The following is an 18,029-nucleotide window of genomic DNA, read 5'->3' as shown; positions in this document are numbered from 1 at the left end:
AAGTTTTCATGATTGAGTTTCAATCATACAAAGTACCACCCCAAAGCATACTTGTATTTTATATGACAAAATTTACTTCAAGCATGTTAAAAGTGAATTAAATCACTTTGTACTGGAAGGTCAAATAAGACGGAATGTAATAAGGAAGCCTTGTTTTGTCATCGTTTGCCGTGTCCCAGAGGTCACACACTTTGTTGTGGTACAGTGGGGATTCACACCTGTCAGTGATAGGGATTACAGTTGTCCATGTAGGGTGGTGCTGGTGTCATACTCATATTTTCATATATACAGGGCTGGCATTTTACAGTTGTGCCATATTCTGGGGCCCTGAGACATTGTTCTTGTTGTTCTTGTTCTTGCTGTTGGCAGTGCTCAGGGCTTACTCTTGGCCCTATGCTAGGGGATCACTCCTGGTGGGCTCAGGACCATAAGGGGTGTGGGGTATCAAAACCAGGTCAGCTGCATGTGAGACAAACACCCTATCCACTGCATTACTGCTCCAGCCCCTGAAATCTTACACTTAACACAGAACACAGTAAGATAGCTCAGCAACTCTTTCTGTTTTGCGTTTATAATATCAAATCAGGGAAGCTAATTATTTTCTGAGAATTTGCATATATGACAAAGTTCTTTTCTGTACTGGAAGGTAGCTTGCTTGCCTTGCACATAACCAAGCTGGATTGATCCCCAAGCCCACATATTATCCCCTGAGCATTGCCAGTAGTAGTTTCTTGAACACAGAGCCAGGAGTAAATCCTGGGCACTGCCGGGTATGTCCCACTCACTCCCAGATTATTTTAAAGGTTTTCTGCCAAGTACTTAGAAAGGCAGAGAAGTTAATCATGTTTTGTTTTTAATCATATAACAATTCAAACTAAGATTATTACACTTAGATTCTTAATAAAAGTAGAAATTGAAAATCACTCATCTTAATTTATTGTGACCTTTCTATCCAAGTTTTCAGAGTGGTTTTATATTGCTGTTGATCCATTGATGCATGACAAAGTTTGTACTTTAAATCTTTATGTTCTTAGACATTTCTTTATTAGGTTTTAAAAGTCCCTTTTTCAGGGCTAGAGAGAGAATGCAGTGGGGAAAGGGTTTGTCTTATATGCACCTGATCCAGGTTCAATCCCTAGCACTCTATATGGTCCCCAGAAGACCTCCCAGGAGTGAACCCTGAGATTTCATAGCCAGGAATAAGCCGTGAGCAATGTCATGTGTCCCCAAAACAAACAAGACCCCACTTTTTATTTTGTGTTTGTTTAGAGCTTTGGTTATACAGGGGGCTGTGTCCAATTCAGTGCTTGGGCATCATTCCCTGTGGTGCTGTGGGGCCATACAATGTGTTGAACCTGCCTCCCACTGGCAAAGGAGACACACCCTCGCCCTTTTTCCCCTTTGGGATTTCAAGTCTCCTGATAGAAGGGCATATAAGAACATAGCTTCAGCTTTGGCATTTGGAGACTGAGAAACTCTACCTAAAATAAATGATGATTTGCATGATGACTTGATGACAAATTTTGGACTTCATTGTTTTCAACCTTACTAATTTGACTTACTATGAGGAAAATCTTTGAAAATGTAGTATTGTACATTATTAACAGAAAGTTTCCCTCAAATCAGCAGGTCAAGCTATTATAACCAGTGAACATTATTTACTTAAAATGTTTTATTTTAATCTTCAATTTAAAGTATTAAGGTCATTCGCACTCATAATTACTCTTTAGGGTACTTTCATGTGTTTAGAAATACCTTCTGTAGGGGTTGAAGAGTAGAAATGCAAACAAAAAGATTTAAAATACAAATTTAATATATAAGAAGTTATTGTAAATTTAAACTGAACGCTGAAACCAGTTAAATTTCACCTGTCTTCATAGTTCAACTTTAAGTGTGTTTTTTTCCCTCCCAGGACATTTATTCAGAGCAGCTGGGGATCAGCCGTTTAACCTGTCCACAGTGTCGAGTGCCTTCCCAATGGTCAGCCACCCAGTGTTTGGTCTACATTCAGCCAGCTCAGGGCATTCAGAATTTGGTGGTTTGGGGACACTTGGTACACCCACAGCCTTAGCCGTACATCCCCAACTAGCATCTTTTCCAGGTAAACATCTGTTTCAAACAGTGTTTAAGGAAAGGAAAAAGGCTTGAAAATGTTCAAGCAGTGATTTGTTTTATTAAATTGAGCAAAAACAATAGTTTAATGACTGGTATGTTAAAAAAATTTATGCAAGAATTGGCTCAATTCTGTTCTGGGCAAAAACAGAAAAAACAGAAAACACTGTGCTCTGTGGCAATGCAATTAGTTAGATATACAAGTGTTTAACTGAAGAAATATGCATTTGGCAGAAAAGCACATAATTTGACCAAGTGTTTCTCATGCATTTTATTAAAATTAAAATGCAGAATAGTATACATATTCCAATTATAGAGGTTGGTGCATTTTTTCAGCTTTATTTGACGTTTTAAAACTCATATATCTCAAAGGGGAAAGCAGAAGTCCAGTTTTTAAAATGATTATTTCTGTACTTTTATTTTGAGTTCACACTTATCTGACCTTTGTAAGATGAACTAACTGTACTCTAAACTTTCTAAATTTTCCATATCTAATCAAAATAGCATTTCTGTGTGCAATTTATATGGTAGGAAAACTAGTAGCATCTTGATTCCCCAACTATAAGATTTTATTGTTTTAGTGAGACACAAATAAAAGTTTAACTTAGACAAACATGCTAAGATTTGACTCATTTTATCACTTTAACTTCCAGAAATTAGTTTGACTAATAAATTTTGGTAGGAAGTACATGATTTAGTATATGTAAAATCATGAAAAAGTTAAAAGAGTTTTAGAGACAAATAGACCCGAATTTCAGTATGGCTTTTATATTTTGGCTGTGAGACCTTGAACAATTTACCTCAGCCACAATTTTCTCATCTGGAAAATTGACACAATAATAATTGGATCTATTAGGGTTCTGTGAAAGTTTAAATAGATAAGCCATGTTAGATGCTAAATGCAGTGTTTGGCAGGCATGTAACATGTAATTGGCAACAATATTATTTACTCTCTCCCACTTTAATAGATAATAAATTTCCAAGGGCTTCTTCTAAAGGAAGTAAATATCTTGTTTAAATAATATATAAAATGGGTATATGATTAAATGTATGCTTCTATTTCTTAAATCATAGTATTTCTTTAATTCTGTTGTCTGGGTGAAAGGGAGTGGGTTAAGATGAGTAATGTTCAAGTCTTACACTCAGTTTTAACCTTTGCTCTAAAAATATGAATAAGAACTTAGCTGTTGTCAGTTGTTTAGGAAGATGAGAATTTAAGAAATATTTTGCTGAAATACAGTATTTCAGGATAAAAAAGTAAAATAGGTAACAATATAGATTCTAATATCTTGATTTTTATTCTTTTATGAGTTTTTAGTATTATTTTTGAGCATTTACAAACTAATGCAACTACTGTGTTATTAAAATCGAATGCCCTTTTCACTCTGATGAGAACTAACAAATATGAAAAATGGTCCATCTGGACTTATGTAATGTTGCATTTTTATATTAATCTACTAAGTTATTCATTTCTCATAAATGAATATATTTTTCATTACTATATTAGAGTTTTTGAACATCAGCTACGTTTTATTTATCAGCTCAGTTACAAATAAATTCGCTAAAATTGAGTATTTTGTGTTATATTTGATGTTGCGAATCTCTTAGTTTTTAGGAGTTGGATAAATAAGCAATTACTAGCTACAGTTTGTTACGGGAAAGTATTTAAGTACATTTTTACCAAATGGACATGGAATATGCCTGGTTCAGTTTTTTTTAATTTCAATGGTATATTTGATGCAATAACTTACATTTACCATGTCTAGAATAAACTTTATTCAGGAGTAACCAAAATGAAACATTTTGATGTTTCTAAATAAATAACTAAATAAATAAATAAATAAACACTCAAGAAGGAAGCTGCTAGAGTTTTTAAATGAAAAATTATTTATTTTTAAGTTTTGTACACCTCTAAATAATATTATATTTCAAATTATTAAATAAACAGATGCAAAGTTGATGTGTATGGGCTTTTATAGTTATTTCTACTTCATGATGAAATAGTATTCATGGTGATTTCTTTTAAAGAATTTTATTTTTTAATCACATTTTTATTTTGCAGTGAATTTTTGTGAAGCACATGATTCTTAACAAGAATTTTAAGTATGCTTTCTAAATTTTGAATTGCGATTCAGTTTATTTTCTAATACGTTGAACCTTTCAGTTAAACACAATTAATGGTGCTTCTATATATTTACTATGTCCTTGAGTACATATACCATATAGTCCCTGAGCACTGCTGGGTGTGGCCCAAAAAAAGAAAAGAAAGAAGAAACTAAAAAGAAAGAAAACACATCATGTACGGGTTTTTTTTTTTTTTCACAGTTGTAGACCTACAAACTTTCATGCTTGGGTTTCAATTATAAAATGATTGAGTATCCATTTTATCTAAACTTTATTATGTATTTTTTCATTTTTATCAGTAAGCTACTTTGAAACTAAATTTTATTTTTAATATTTAATGTGGAAGATATACTTAATTACATTATCCCTGTTGGACATAAAGATTGTAGTATATAGTTTTTAGTTTTATTTTCTCTTATGTACTTTTATTTTGTTTTTACTTACGGTATTGTATTTATAGCATACCTGTTTTTTCTCCTAATCTTAGCTATGCTTATTTGCGAGTGATATTCTAAAGAAGATCTTTATCTTTTTTCCTCAGTAGGATTCTATAAAAAATATTTTAACATTAGAGACTTTGATTTCTCATTTGTTAGTTGCTTACATAGTCAAAATATTTTACTTTAATGCTTTAATTACAGACTATATGAAATAACAAATCTTTTGTGAACTTCAGTTGCATTCTATCAGCTGTGTGGAAACTTTTTAAACCTACAAATCACAATTTTATGCTGATAAGCATGATATGTATACTTTTCCCTATCTATATACACTTCTTTTATTTGAAGCAGATAAATGATTGATGCTTTTGTAAAGTTATTCTTGGTTCATTTTCCATCATTCAGTCACTGCTGAATATACATTGGTTTCATTTTGTGGAAGAAAATTTTTTGTAGTTTTTTATTTATACTTTTTAACCTAAAAAAACCAACTACCATAATTATTTCCAGTTTCTTTTTAAATAAGATATTGCCATTAGATAATGAAGGTATGCATAACTTTACGTCCTATTTTTAATGAACTGTTCCTAGAAAAGATTTAAAAATCATATAATAGAATTTACAGACCATATTGAATTTTGTGATTCTCTATTATTGATTTTTCCCCCTCTAATCTCATATGGTTATTTCAATCAATGAAAAATAAACTATAACTTTTAGAATATTAGCCTGAAAAATAATGACTGATTTGGTAATATAACCTGTTAGCCTGTTGGCATAGATTGTTTCTGAACTATTTTAATGGGGCAATGCAATACTTTTCTTTGGATTATTTTCAGATTCTTAATCTTCACCCTTCCTTTAAAAAAATATGTACTATAAAATTTGGCTTATTTATAGTTTAGATTTTTCAAAAGTTTTAACTAAATGAATCTTTATCTGAATCACATTTGATTTTTTACCATTTAAGTAATTTTACATTGATAAGCTGTTTATTTACCTATAATATAAAACATAAAGTCAGGCTTTCCTCATTAATTTTAAGTGGAAATTTTCATAAATCTTTTTTATTTACCATGTCTTGTTTTTGAAATCTTTATGTTTCCAGTTTTAGGAAAAACTAAAGAAAAAGCTGTCCTAGTTTTGCTACCTTTGTGAAATTCTAATTTATTTTTTGGTGGGCGGGGGCACACCTGAGATTGATCAGGCTTACTCCTTGCTCTGTACAGAGAGATTGAACCCTGAGTAGCCATGTGCAAGGCAAGTGCCCTTCCCACTGTACTATCTCTCCAGCCCTTGGGTTTTGTTTTGTTTTTAATTCAGAATATATTCTTGCATAAGTACTAGGTATACTGGATTACAATAATATTTTTGTGATTTTTTAAAGACATTTGATTCATCAAAAACAAACATATTGTAAGTTAAGAGATCTTAAGCTAGTTTGCAGGTGGTAACCATGGATTCTAAGATTTTAAAGTAGATTTCTAAGATTTTAAAGTAGATTAAATATTTTTTGTGAGGTATGGCCTTTATTAATAGATGGAGGCAAGTTATCCAATTTTGTACATATGGTTCCATTAAAATCTGCGTATACTCTAACATATAGATGAATGCACAATAACATATAACACATGCACAAATCTGTACATTGCATTTTTATAAGTATACTTGTTTATGTTCTAGTTTTGCTATTAAAAGATGTATATATAACCTTAAATATTTTATTTAGAAAACATGTCATTGAAGAGCCAGATTGCTCTTTAATATCTTACCTTTTTCTTTTTCTTTTTGGTATTTGGACCACACCCAATGATGCTCGGGGGTTACTCCTGGCTGTGCACTCAAGAATTACTCCTGGCATTGCTTAGGGACAAAACGGGATGCTGGGAATAAACCTGGGTCAGCCATGTGGAAGGCAAATACCCAACCTGATGTACTATCACTCCAGCCTGTCTTTAATATTTCAGTTTTTATTTTATAAGCCACAGACTCTCTTTGTTCTTCACAAACTTAAGCTCACAGACAACCTCTTAGAAAACCTGGAATGCTGTTTTAATGAGAGAAATATTGAGGGTGTAATATCTAATCATCTGTCTTATAATTAGGAAGATGATAAAAATTGTGTATCATCCAGCAGTTCTAATTCAAGATGAAACTTTAAATTATTTTTCAATAACATAAGATAAAAAGCATTCACCCTTAACTGGAAAATTAGCTCAAGTACTTTTGCTTGTCTCATGCTTGGTTTTGAGGTGCAGAATGGTGGCGAACAACAGATATTCATACTCGTACTGGAGCAACCTTCTTCCCACCACTACTGGGAATTCCACCACTATTTGCTCCTCCAGCCCAGAATCATGATTCGTCTCCATACCACTCAAGGACTTCAGGAAAAAGTAATCGAAATGGTCCTGAAAAAGGTACCCATAGTAATTTAACGTGTAGCAAATCTCTAGCTTACTTCTTATTTTTAGTAGAGTTTAGGCTTATTAACATTTACATAATATTGTGCTGGCCACTTTCACATTGTTTTTGCTTAATCCTTACAACAGTTCCTTGAAATAGAAAGTATTCTGATTTTGAATTCAAGGTTAGACAAGGTAATTGAAGAAATATGAAGAAATACTGCTTATATATAAATGTGGCATAATCAGAATTAGAACCCAGGTCTTTTAAGTCCCCCAACCACTGCTTTTTCTTCAGTATCTCATTACCTCTCTTATATATCCCATGCTATATAGTCATCTGCAAGCAAGCATTAAATTCATTAAAGTAATCTATTATTTTTTCTTTAAAATGACAATATTTGTATTGTTACTATATCACTTGCAAATTACAACAGCGTTTTAGATGGCTTATCTTTTCACTTCAGTGTTTTGGAGAATGTGTGCTGAAAGGGGATTCTTGCATTTAATTATCTTTCTAAACATTTCTAATTGAAGTGAATTTCTCATAAATATATAATTAACATGCTGAGGCAAACAATTTAGTGGCATTTAATACCGTTAACAGTTTTGTGCAGTGATTCCCTCAATCTAGTTTTGAAACATTTGCATCACCCAAAAAGAAAACTCCTGTTAGGCCATTTCTCCCCTTCATTCCCTCCTGTGCTCCGTGACAGTCAGGAACTTGTACTCAGTCTCTAGAGGCTTACCATTTTGCCTCTCTCATATAGATATTACTCTTACAGTATGTGAGCCTTTGTGTTGAACTTCTTTAAGTTAGTGTTTCCAAGACTCATTTATTATTTAATCTTTGCTTATGTCTGAATAATGTTGTATTATATAAACATGTTTTTATTTTCAAGGTGTGAATGGATCAATAAATGGGAACAGTACATCATCTGTATCTGGTCTCAACACGTCTGTACTGTCCACTACTGCTTCAAGTTCTATGGTACAAACTAAGAGTATAAGCTCAGGTGGAGGAAATAGAAAATGTAATCAGGAACAAAATAAAAACCAGTCTATAGATGCTAGGACTGAGAAGATTAAAGATAAGGTAAGTTATTCTTGGAAGAACTGATATATAATATCAACATATAAACTTTCTAAAGGTATAACTACCAGAATTTGAAGAATAATTTAATCAGAATAACCAACTCCTCTTCTGTTGTTGTTTGGTGGGCCACATCTGGTGGTGCTCAGTACTTACTCCTGACTCAGTGAGATCCCTGGTGGTGCTTACTTACTCAGGGATTACTCCTGACAAGGCTCTGGGAGGCTTTAGGAATGGGACTGTGTCCGCCTCATACAAGGCATACACCTTACCTGTCCTCCCACTCCTATTTTTTCACAGGGTTATTTTTAATTTCTTGTGCTATTATGCAGTTGTTTTTTTTAAACACCTGAAACTCCCTATAGAGAGATAGCTCAAGGGGCTGAGTGCATGCTTTGCATGTAGGAGATGCATGATCTTTACCCACTCCAGCAGGGTTTCCTGGCACTAAGCTGGGAGTAACCTCTGAACACTGCCAGGTATGACCTAAACACCAGAACAAGCCTGTCTCCCATATAAATATTCTAAATAATTAAGGTTTATTGAGGACTTAATACATGCCAACTCTGCTCTAATAGTTTTGCACGTAATACTTGTTGCAGTACTCCCTGTGCTGCTAGAAAGATCATGTTCGCTGTCACAAATAGGGAAATAAACTTCCCCAATGTGTTGGCCAGCTAAATGGTCATAATTTAAATTCAGGCAGGACGGTTCCAAAGTCCTTGCTTTAGGTAAATAAAACAAAACAAACTCAGAAGCACCTTTCATTATGGGCATTTATTTTTCTCTGTGGGGTGTGGTAGTTTGTTCCTCCTTGTGCGCAGGATTCACTCCTAGGGGTCTCAGAGACCATATGTGCGGCCAGGGATGAAACTGAGATAAAACCAAGATAAGCTATGTGCAAGGTAAGTGCCTTAACCCTCACTAGCTCTCCACCTCCCCAACCTTTTAAAAATGGTTAGAACTTTGTCTTTGTTTATTTTGAGGAGCTGTTCTCAGAGTCTTCTCTTGACTCTGTGATCATGGTCATTCCTGGCGGTGCTTTGGATGATATGATCCTTGCTAGCTTAGCCTTTTTTGCTTCCATTTTTCCTCTTGTTCTTCATGCTCTAGCTGGTCTAGTTGACTTCACCATTCTTTGAACATGTCGGGATAATTTCTAACTCTTTTTCTTTATGGGGAGAGGGGACTTTTAACGTATCTCCGACCTTGAAAGGGTCTTCTCATTATGTGATTAACTTTTGTCCTCTTTGAGACTTCAGCCTGAGAAAGATCTTACCTTAAAACTACATCTAAATCTTCACCCCACACCCGATACGCACTCACCAGTTATCTAGGTTCCATTCATGGTGTTTATCATGACAACATTTGTTTGTTTTCTTATTGGATCTGCCTACTCCCCAAGAGGACGGAGTTGCTGTTTGCCATGCCCATGTCTCCTGAGAGACTAGAGCAGCGAGCTATGCTTTGTTTTTAGTGACCTTCAGTATGCATGTGTCTTGTTTTTTTGTGTGTGTTTTTTCTTATTTAATGAAATTAGTATATGGTGAGGTAAAGTTAATAAAAAGGCTCCACGGGGGTATGGTGCCGCCAACAGGTCACCTGTGAGGTGAGTGTATCAGCATCCTGATGGCACCTTCAGACTTCCAGATACCCCAAAATTGCTGCTGTGTCTTTGGCCAGACCCCAAAAACTTGGGGCAAAGTTTACCAAGAAAGTAAATGGCCAAAAGTTAGGTATGTGGGAAACACCCACAAACCACCTCCAGCGCAGCTATATAATTGGAGGCAGGGCCTCTCTGGTTCCTGATTGAACTGCTTAACGGCCATGATCCCAGAGACTCAGAAACAAATCTCGAAATCTAGCAGCTTTTGGCAGAAATGTGTCCGATCCCTGCAGTTACTGGTTACTGGTGCTGGGCCAACACAGGTGGGAATAGGCTTCATGCCTTGGCCTGTTCCCCCTGGCTGCCCAGTGGCCGCCATCCTCCAGAGGCCACTGGACAGTCAGGTTTGGGCCCACAGTGACGAGACACACAGGACCTCACGGGATGGGGGTGGAGCTGGTCCTGTCCTCCCTACCCCAACAAGACCCCAAGTCATCGCCCATGAACGGCCTCTGTGGCTCCTGATCAAGCTGCTTAATGGCCATGATCCCAGAGACTCAGAAACAAATCTCAAAACCCAGTGGCTTTTGGCAGAAATGCATTCGGACCCCACAATAGGTTACTGTTGCCGGGCCCCCCAGAGGAAAAAGGGTGTTGTCACTCCGCCTGCTCCCCCTTGGCAGCTCGTTGGCCATCATCCTCCAGAGGCCATTGGACAGTCAGGCTTGGGCCCGCAGTGACGAAACTTGTTGGGCCTCACGGAATGGGGGTGAAGCCAGTCCTGTCCTCCCCACCCTAGCAAGACCCCAAGTCATCGCCCACGACTGGCCTTTCTGGCTCCTGATCAAGCTGCTTAACGGCCATGATCCCAGAGACTCAGAAACAAATCTCAAAACCCAGCGGCTTTTGGCAGAAATGCGTCTGGAACCCGCAGTAGGTTACTGTCGCCAGGCCACCCCAGGGGGGAAAGGGTGTTGTCCCTCTGCCTGCTTCCCCCGGTGGCTCGGTGACTGTCATCCTCTAGAGGCCATTGGACAGCCAGGTTTGGGCCCACAGTGACGAGACATTTTGGGCCTCACGGGATGGGGGTGGAGCCGGTCCTGTCCTCCCCAACCCAGTAAGACCCAAAGTCATTGCCCACGAACAGCCTTTCTGGCTCCTGATCAAGCTGCTTAACGGCCAAGATCCCAGAGACTCAGGAGCAAATCTCGGAACCCAGCAGGTTTTGGCAGAAATCCCTCCAGATTTAAGTGTTAAAATTTCGGAATTTCAAAATCTCGCGACCACTACTGCGGACACGCGACATCATATGTTATTCATAACCAGCAATAGAAAACAAATTGTCTACTGTTGCCTTTTCAGCAGATCTGAGTGTCGGGGTTAATCTCAAATAATAATGGTGGGTCTGAGGTCAAAATACTGAATGTGATCAAAGTAGAGAGAGAGTAATGTGGAAATCATCTGCCCCACAGGTAGGGGGAGGGTGTGGGATGGGGGTATATTGGGGGTGTTGGGGGTGGAGAATGGGCACTAGTGAAGGTACAGGTGTTTCATTGTATGACTGAGACTTAGACCCAAAAGCTTTGTAACTGCTCTCACGGTGATTCAATAAATAAAATTATAAAAAATGAAAAAAAGTATAAAAGAAGGCTCCACTCACACTTTTCTCTATTGGATAAAGGGAAATTAATAAACTGTTATTTGTAAAGTTTTAATAAAGATGAGAAGAGTAATTTTTATATTTATTTTAAATTTTTGAGCATATTGTTTTGTTTAGATGTTAAAGATTCTCAGGAATTTTAATTATTTTCAAGGCACTGTGGTTTACGAGACTATTAATGAGGTTTCTTGCATAGACTAGTCCATCACCTCTCTCCCCAGCATGCCTACTTCCCTCCACCACTGTCCAGAGTGTTCTTTTCCACCATTGTTCCAGTTTGTTAAGTAATTACCCTAATAGCTTGTGACTTTTAATTTTTCCCTAGAATGAAAATTTGAGATTGAAAATGTCATTTGAAGTTGAAAAGAGTATGCCTCTTAATAAAACTGGAAATATTTTTCTAAACATAAAGTCTAACTCAAAACTCTTGTCTTTATCTAGAAACCAAGGAAGAAAACGATGGAAAGTTCTAGCAACAGCGATAGTGATTCTGGCACATCATCAGATACCACAAGTGAAGGCATTAGTAGTAGTGATTCAGATGATCTAGAGGAAGATGATGAAGAAGATCAAAGTATTGAAGAAAGTGAAGATGATGATTCTGATTCAGAGGGTGAAGCACAACATAAAAGTAACAACCAGGTATAATTTATTTGCCGCTTCTCAAATAATATTTATATTTTGGAATTAGCTGCTGTATCTTAACTTTCTTTCTATAAATTTTAATCACTGCTTTGCTCTTAATTCTCAAATTGCATGAGAAACAATAAGAGCTAGTGTAACAAATTAAAGGAAAAAAGCTAGTATAACAAAAAAAATTGTTTTGTTGTTGTTGTTGTTGTTGTTGTTTCGTGTGTGTATGTGAGAGTGTGTGTGTGAAATTTACCTACGAAATTATTACAAACACTTTCTAGGGTACCCTTTCTTTCCCTTCAAATTTAGCACTTTGTGTATTTATCATAATAAATATTAAGAAGTTGACTTACCATTTTTTATTTACAGGTGCTATTACATAGTATTTCAGACCCAAAAGCAGATGGACAGAAAGCAACTGAAAAAGCCCAGGAAAAAAGAATACACCAGCCATTACCTCTTGTGTCTGAATCCCAGACTCACTCATCATTCCAATCCCAGCAGAAGCAGCCTCAGGTTTTGTCACAGCAGCTTCCATTTATTTTCCAAAGCTCTCAGGCAAAGGAGGAATCTGTGAACAAACACACAAGTGTAATACAGTCTACGGGATTGGTGTCCAATGTGAAACCTTTATCTTTGGTAAATCAAGCCAAAAAGGAAACTTATATGAAGCTCATAGTTCCTTCTCCTGAAGTACTTAAAGCAGGGAATAAAAATACCTCTGAAGAATCTAGTCTTTTAACCAGTGAATTGCGATCCAAACGGGTAAGTAAAAATGAAGAAAATATTTTGTTGTTAATAAAAGAGCTTTTATATAATCTTATAAAAATTTAAATCCCACTCTTTATTGTACTTTTTTAATCACCAGGGATAGAATGTCACAAAATTAGGTTTCTCTCATTTTTATTTAGGAATACATTTAATATATTTGGGGCAATATATCAAGCATGTAATTTCCCCCAACAGATTCCCTGTTTTATCTGTAAGTAGGAAAATAAATTTGAATAAGACAAATTTCACATTACTTTCATTTAAAATTAGTGTCTTTTTCTAATATCAGTGTGTATTTTTTAAAGAATTTAATTCTTGGGGCCAGAGCAATAATACAATGGGCAGGGAGACTGCCTTCCTGTGATCTACCCAGGTTCAATCTCTGTCACCCTTGTGTTCCGCCAAGTTCCTCTAGTCGTGGTCCCTGCACAAGAGCTAGCAGTAAGCTCCGAGGTATATAGTGAACCTGAAAAGTAAAACTAATAAAGCCTTGAGTAATTTTCCTTTGTGGGCCTACGATATATAATTCTAACTGTAGATGTTCTTAATAAATTCTTTTAACATTCTTTTTCATGGAGGGATGGTGGCACACACATACTGTGCCCAGAACTCCTGGCATTATTTGGGGAAACCATATGCAGTGGTAAGAATCAAATCAAGTGAGGCTTATACAAACTAAGTACCTAAACTATCCCTCCAGCCCATTTTTGTCACTCTTACTGAATTATGTGCGAAATAAAATAATTTTAGTAACTTTTATTTATACACGTACCAGGGACACTCATCAGAGAATTTTTCACCTTTGTTTTCCTGTTACCAATTTTATTTTTTTGTATAATTTATACTCATATGTACATTATAACTCACATGAGTAAATAACCAGTGCTTTTTATTTTAAAACTAGCTAAGAATAGAGGAAACAGCAATATTTCATTTTTCGGTCTTATCCTCTTTGTTTTATTACAAAAATTATTACTAAGCACACTTACCAGTAGTTGACATCACTATCACTGTTACTGTCCTCCCATTGTTCATCAGTTTGCTCAAGCAGGCCCAGTAACATTGTGAGACTTGTTGTTACTGTGTTTGGCATATCGAATACGTCATGGGTAGCTTGCCAGGCTTTTGCCGTGTGGGCGAGATACTCTCGGTAGCTTACTGGGCTCCCCAAGAGGGGTGTCAATTACTGCTATTTCTCAGTCCTTGTTTTAAGTGCTAAACCAGTTTTTCCCCTATTAGACCCTAATCTATAAATCTATAAATACTGCTAAAATCTATAAATACTGCTAAAGATTCGGAGAGCCCTGCAAGCTACTGAGAGTATCTCGCCCGCACGGCAGAGCCTGGCAAGCTACCCATGACATATTCGATATGCCAAACACAGTAACAACAAAGTCTCCAATGGAGATGTTACTGGGCCCGCCAGAAAAAATCAATGAACTATGGGTGGATAGTGTTTGTTTGTTTTTTGTTTTGAATTTACAGAGATATATAAAACGTTACTAGCATTATAAAAGATGTCTTAATTTTTTTCAACGAGTTTCTTAAATGTTTAATATTTTTAAAGAATTCTGTATGGCTGCCAGTTAGGCATTTATTAAACATTTTCTTAAGTGCTATGATACACAACCAATCTATCAAATCCTTGCACAGCTGTAAGGTAAAGAAACAAATCTGGAAGAAGTTACTGTTTCCAACTATTGATAACAAATTTGGAGTTCAAGGGCTATCTACCAAGGTTATTCCAATTTCAAACCTCATTATTAAGATAAAATATTGTGTATTCTGGAAAGATAATGATGATGAGAAATATTTTATGTGAATGAGCTTTTTCACATTAGACTTAAATCTAAATGACTTTGCTTCTTATTGGCTACTTGGTTTTGATATCTGGCTGCCAGATGTCAAACTGGGGTGGGCCATGACCAAGGCAAGCACCTTAACCCCTGTTCTATCTGTCCAGCCCCAGAAATCAGAATTGTTTGATCCTAACTGTGTATGACTTGCTTTCTTACTAACCTTTGATTTTCTTGAGAGCTATGCAATCATTGACTCTTTTCCATGTCTTTATAATATTCCATACCTTTATAATATTGACATTTAATTCCGAACGTTCGAAATTAACTACACAGTTCAGGAGAGTTATACCAAGTTTCATTTGAAATTTTCTGTGTGTGTCTTCTGAAAAGATTCAAACTGGAGTTGGGACAACAAAAGCTGAGAGTTACGACAGAGCTTTGAGCATATCTCTTTACCTATTCTTTTATCCATTTGGAGCAAGACAGTGGTTATAATCAGATCTAAGTTTTCTTTCTTTTAACTTTGCAGCACATATACTAAAATTGGAACGATACAGAGAAGATTAGCATGGCCCCTGCGCAAAAAGATATATTTGCTGTGAAAAAAATAATTGACACTAGTCTTGGGGGTGGGGGGGTAGTACAGGGAGTAAGGCACTTGCTTTACTTGTGGCAGACCCTAATTCGATCCTGCCACCACATCTGGTCCCCTGATCTGGAAAACCTTTTGGTATTAGTTTGAAATGATTCTCCAGAAATATAATGTAAGTAGAAATTTCAGAAAATTAAAGCACAAAACAGAATGAAAGGGAAGGTTGTTTTCATGACTCTTTTGATCCTCTTTCTTTAGAAAAAAATTTTACTTATATTGAAAGTATGCAATTAACGTCGCATACCTATATTTAAATTCATACAAATAACTAAATTTCCTATAAATTATTTAATTCAGTATCTAAGTAATATGAAGTATAACTGAATTATATGTACTTGTGTGTGATGTCTAAAATTTATATAGTATATGAACATTTACATATATTGGAATATTTTTTAAATTTTTGTAGAATTTTTTTAATTTTTTAGAATTTTAATATTAGACTACTTTTTAAATTTTCATAGAATTTTTTAATTTGTAAACATAGTACTTACTATTATGTACCGTTTTGTTCAATGCGTAAATATAATTAAGCATTTTCTGTTGTGAGTATTGCCTTAGGTACAAATAATATGTCTTTGTTTAGAAATAATTATCTCAAGTTCTTTTTCTAAATAAAATGGCCCGTTAAATAATATGAAGAATAGATGGATGCTACTTATTAGTTATATGTTATATTTGCTACTTATTAGTCTGGAACTAAAAATATTTAATAAGGTATTTAGTCAGCATTTGTACTTGTGATACTCTGTACAGATCTTTGCTGGCTTCAGTGTTAAGAGCCTGAGATTGATGCTAACAGCAATGCAGATTTTCATTTCTACACTACCGATTACTGTACAGAATTTTATCCAAAATTTAATTTCCGTTTTAAAAATTTATTTAAAGTGTTATAATCATTTACTTCCTTTATCTTAAATTATTTTCTTTTCAAAAAGGTGACCAGAGCAAATTTTTCTTTTCTACAATTGCAAATTCTGTTGTTTAATTACCTTATGTAGAGCGATAGCACAGCAGTAGGGCATTTGCTTTGCACGCAGCCAACATGGCCGACCCGAGTTCGATTCCTCCGCCTCTCTCGGAGAGCCCGGCAAGCTACTGAGAGTATCTCGCCCACACGGCAGAGCCTGGCAAGCTCCCCGTGACGTATTCGATATGCCAAACACAGTAACAACAAAGTCTCCAATGGAGACGTTACTGGGCCCGCTCGAGCAAATCGATGATCAACGGGAGGGCCTTTACTTTTTACTTTATTTATTTTCCAAAAAAATTTGCATTTCTAAATTGTTTTATTATGGTATTCCCAGTGCTAATGTGCTAAAAATACTCTAGAGTCAGAGCCCTTAAAATATTGAGCCATATCATGTATACCACAGGTAGTATCAAATAGAATGAAGGAGGTAAAGTATTTTAACAGAGAAAGACTATGAATGATTTTGGTTGAGACAACTTGGAGCATTTTTTGCTTAGATTGTTTAAATGAATAGAATTTTATTAACCTTAAAGTTATGAGGAGGACATTTCATAAAAGTAAAACAATTATGAGAATACAATATGCATCTGGCAGAAGTTGAAGGGAGGGAAGTGATCTTTGTTCTTATGATACATTCTTTTGTTTTTTAACTTCTGTTTCAATAGGAACAATTTAAACAGACATTCCCAGCGCAGTTAAAGAAACCAGAGTCATCTAAGAGCCTGAAGAAGGTTATTGCAGCTTTGTCAAATCCAAAAGCAACCTCTAGTTCACCAGCACATCCAAAACAAATATTAGAAAACAGCCACCCTAATCCATTCTTGACAAATGCACTTTTAGGTAATCATCAGCCAAATGGTGTTATTCAAAGTGTCATTCAAGAAGCTCCTCTAGCACTTATTACCAAAACCAAAATGCAGAGTAAGATTAATGAAAGCATTGCTACTGCTAGTAGTACTCCTTTTTCCTCACCTGTAAATTTGAGTACAAGTGGGAGAAGAACCCCTGGTAACCAGACAACTGCAATGCCCTCTGCTTCTCCCATCTTGCATAGTCAAGGAAAGGAAAAAGCAGTTAGCAATAATGTAAATACAGTAAAGTCACAGCATCATTCTCATCCTGGAAAATCTTTAGTGGAACAGTTTAGAGGAACAGATTCAGACATTCCCAGTAGTAAAGATTCTGAAGATTCAAATGAAGATGAAGAGGAAGATGATGAGGAAGAAGATGAGGAAGATGATGAAGATGATGAATCTGATGACAGCCAAACAGGTTATTTTCTTCTAAATTTTCTTTAAATGCTGAGTGAACTAAAACATCTTAGAGCTGTTTTAAATTCACAGGCTTAGACTCATTATCATTCATTGTTTTGCACCTTTCTATAAAGAGCCGGTAAGAAATTGGAAATCCTGTGTTAAATTGTCAGATTTTTTTATTCATTTAGCTTAAGCAAATAATAGTGATAAAGTGAATATAAAGTATGTATAAACTAAGAAATAATTTCACAAACTTAATGTTTTACCCTAGACCACTCATTTGTCCATTTTGATGTTTATTTCTTCTACTTGCTAAATGTTTCACTAGATATTTTTAACATAGGTAAAAATTCTAATCACAGACATTCAGATAGTACCAAGAACCTAAATACCTATAACTGTCACTCAGCAGCACAAAATTTATTAAGTAACATATGAAAATACTCCCAGATTTAATTTTGATTTCACTTTCTACTTTTGTGTTTTGTTTTGTTTTAACCCTTTT

The 18,029-nt window shown here is 35.5% G+C and overlaps 1 protein-coding gene and 1 non-coding gene across 16 annotated transcripts in view; both read left to right on the top strand.

The window, feature by feature from the left end:
* Nucleotides 1–18,029, top strand: part of BAZ2B (bromodomain adjacent to zinc finger domain 2B) — a 407,328-nt gene that overhangs the window by 306,761 nt on the left and 82,538 nt on the right. For 10 of the 15 annotated variants that reach the window (XM_056110110.1, XM_056110109.1, XM_056110108.1 and 7 more), the window contains exons 5-10: nt 1,913–2,101; nt 6,929–7,096; nt 7,984–8,177; nt 11,882–12,082; nt 12,443–12,838; nt 16,934–17,540. In XM_056110110.1, coding sequence (XP_055966085.1) covers nt 1,913–2,101; nt 6,929–7,096; nt 7,984–8,177; nt 11,882–12,082; nt 12,443–12,838; nt 16,934–17,540 — 1,755 coding nt within the window. The remainder of the gene's footprint in view (nt 1–1,912; nt 2,102–6,928; nt 7,097–7,983; nt 8,178–11,881; nt 12,083–12,442; nt 12,839–16,933; nt 17,541–18,029) is intronic. The other 5 variants (XM_056110112.1, XM_056110100.1, XM_056110111.1 and 2 more) reach the window with 3 other exon arrangements.
* Nucleotides 15,155–15,263, top strand: LOC130019819 (U6 spliceosomal RNA). The gene has a single exon (XR_008791892.1). It is a non-coding gene; the product is annotated as a U6 spliceosomal RNA (small nuclear RNA).

This window comes from Sorex fumeus, unplaced genomic scaffold, assembly GCF_029834395.1.
Source record: "Sorex fumeus unplaced genomic scaffold, SorFum_2.1 ptg000009l, whole genome shotgun sequence".
NCBI classification, from domain to species: domain Eukaryota; kingdom Metazoa; phylum Chordata; class Mammalia; order Eulipotyphla; family Soricidae; genus Sorex; species Sorex fumeus.
This window is presented reverse-complemented; position numbering and strand designations above follow the sequence as displayed.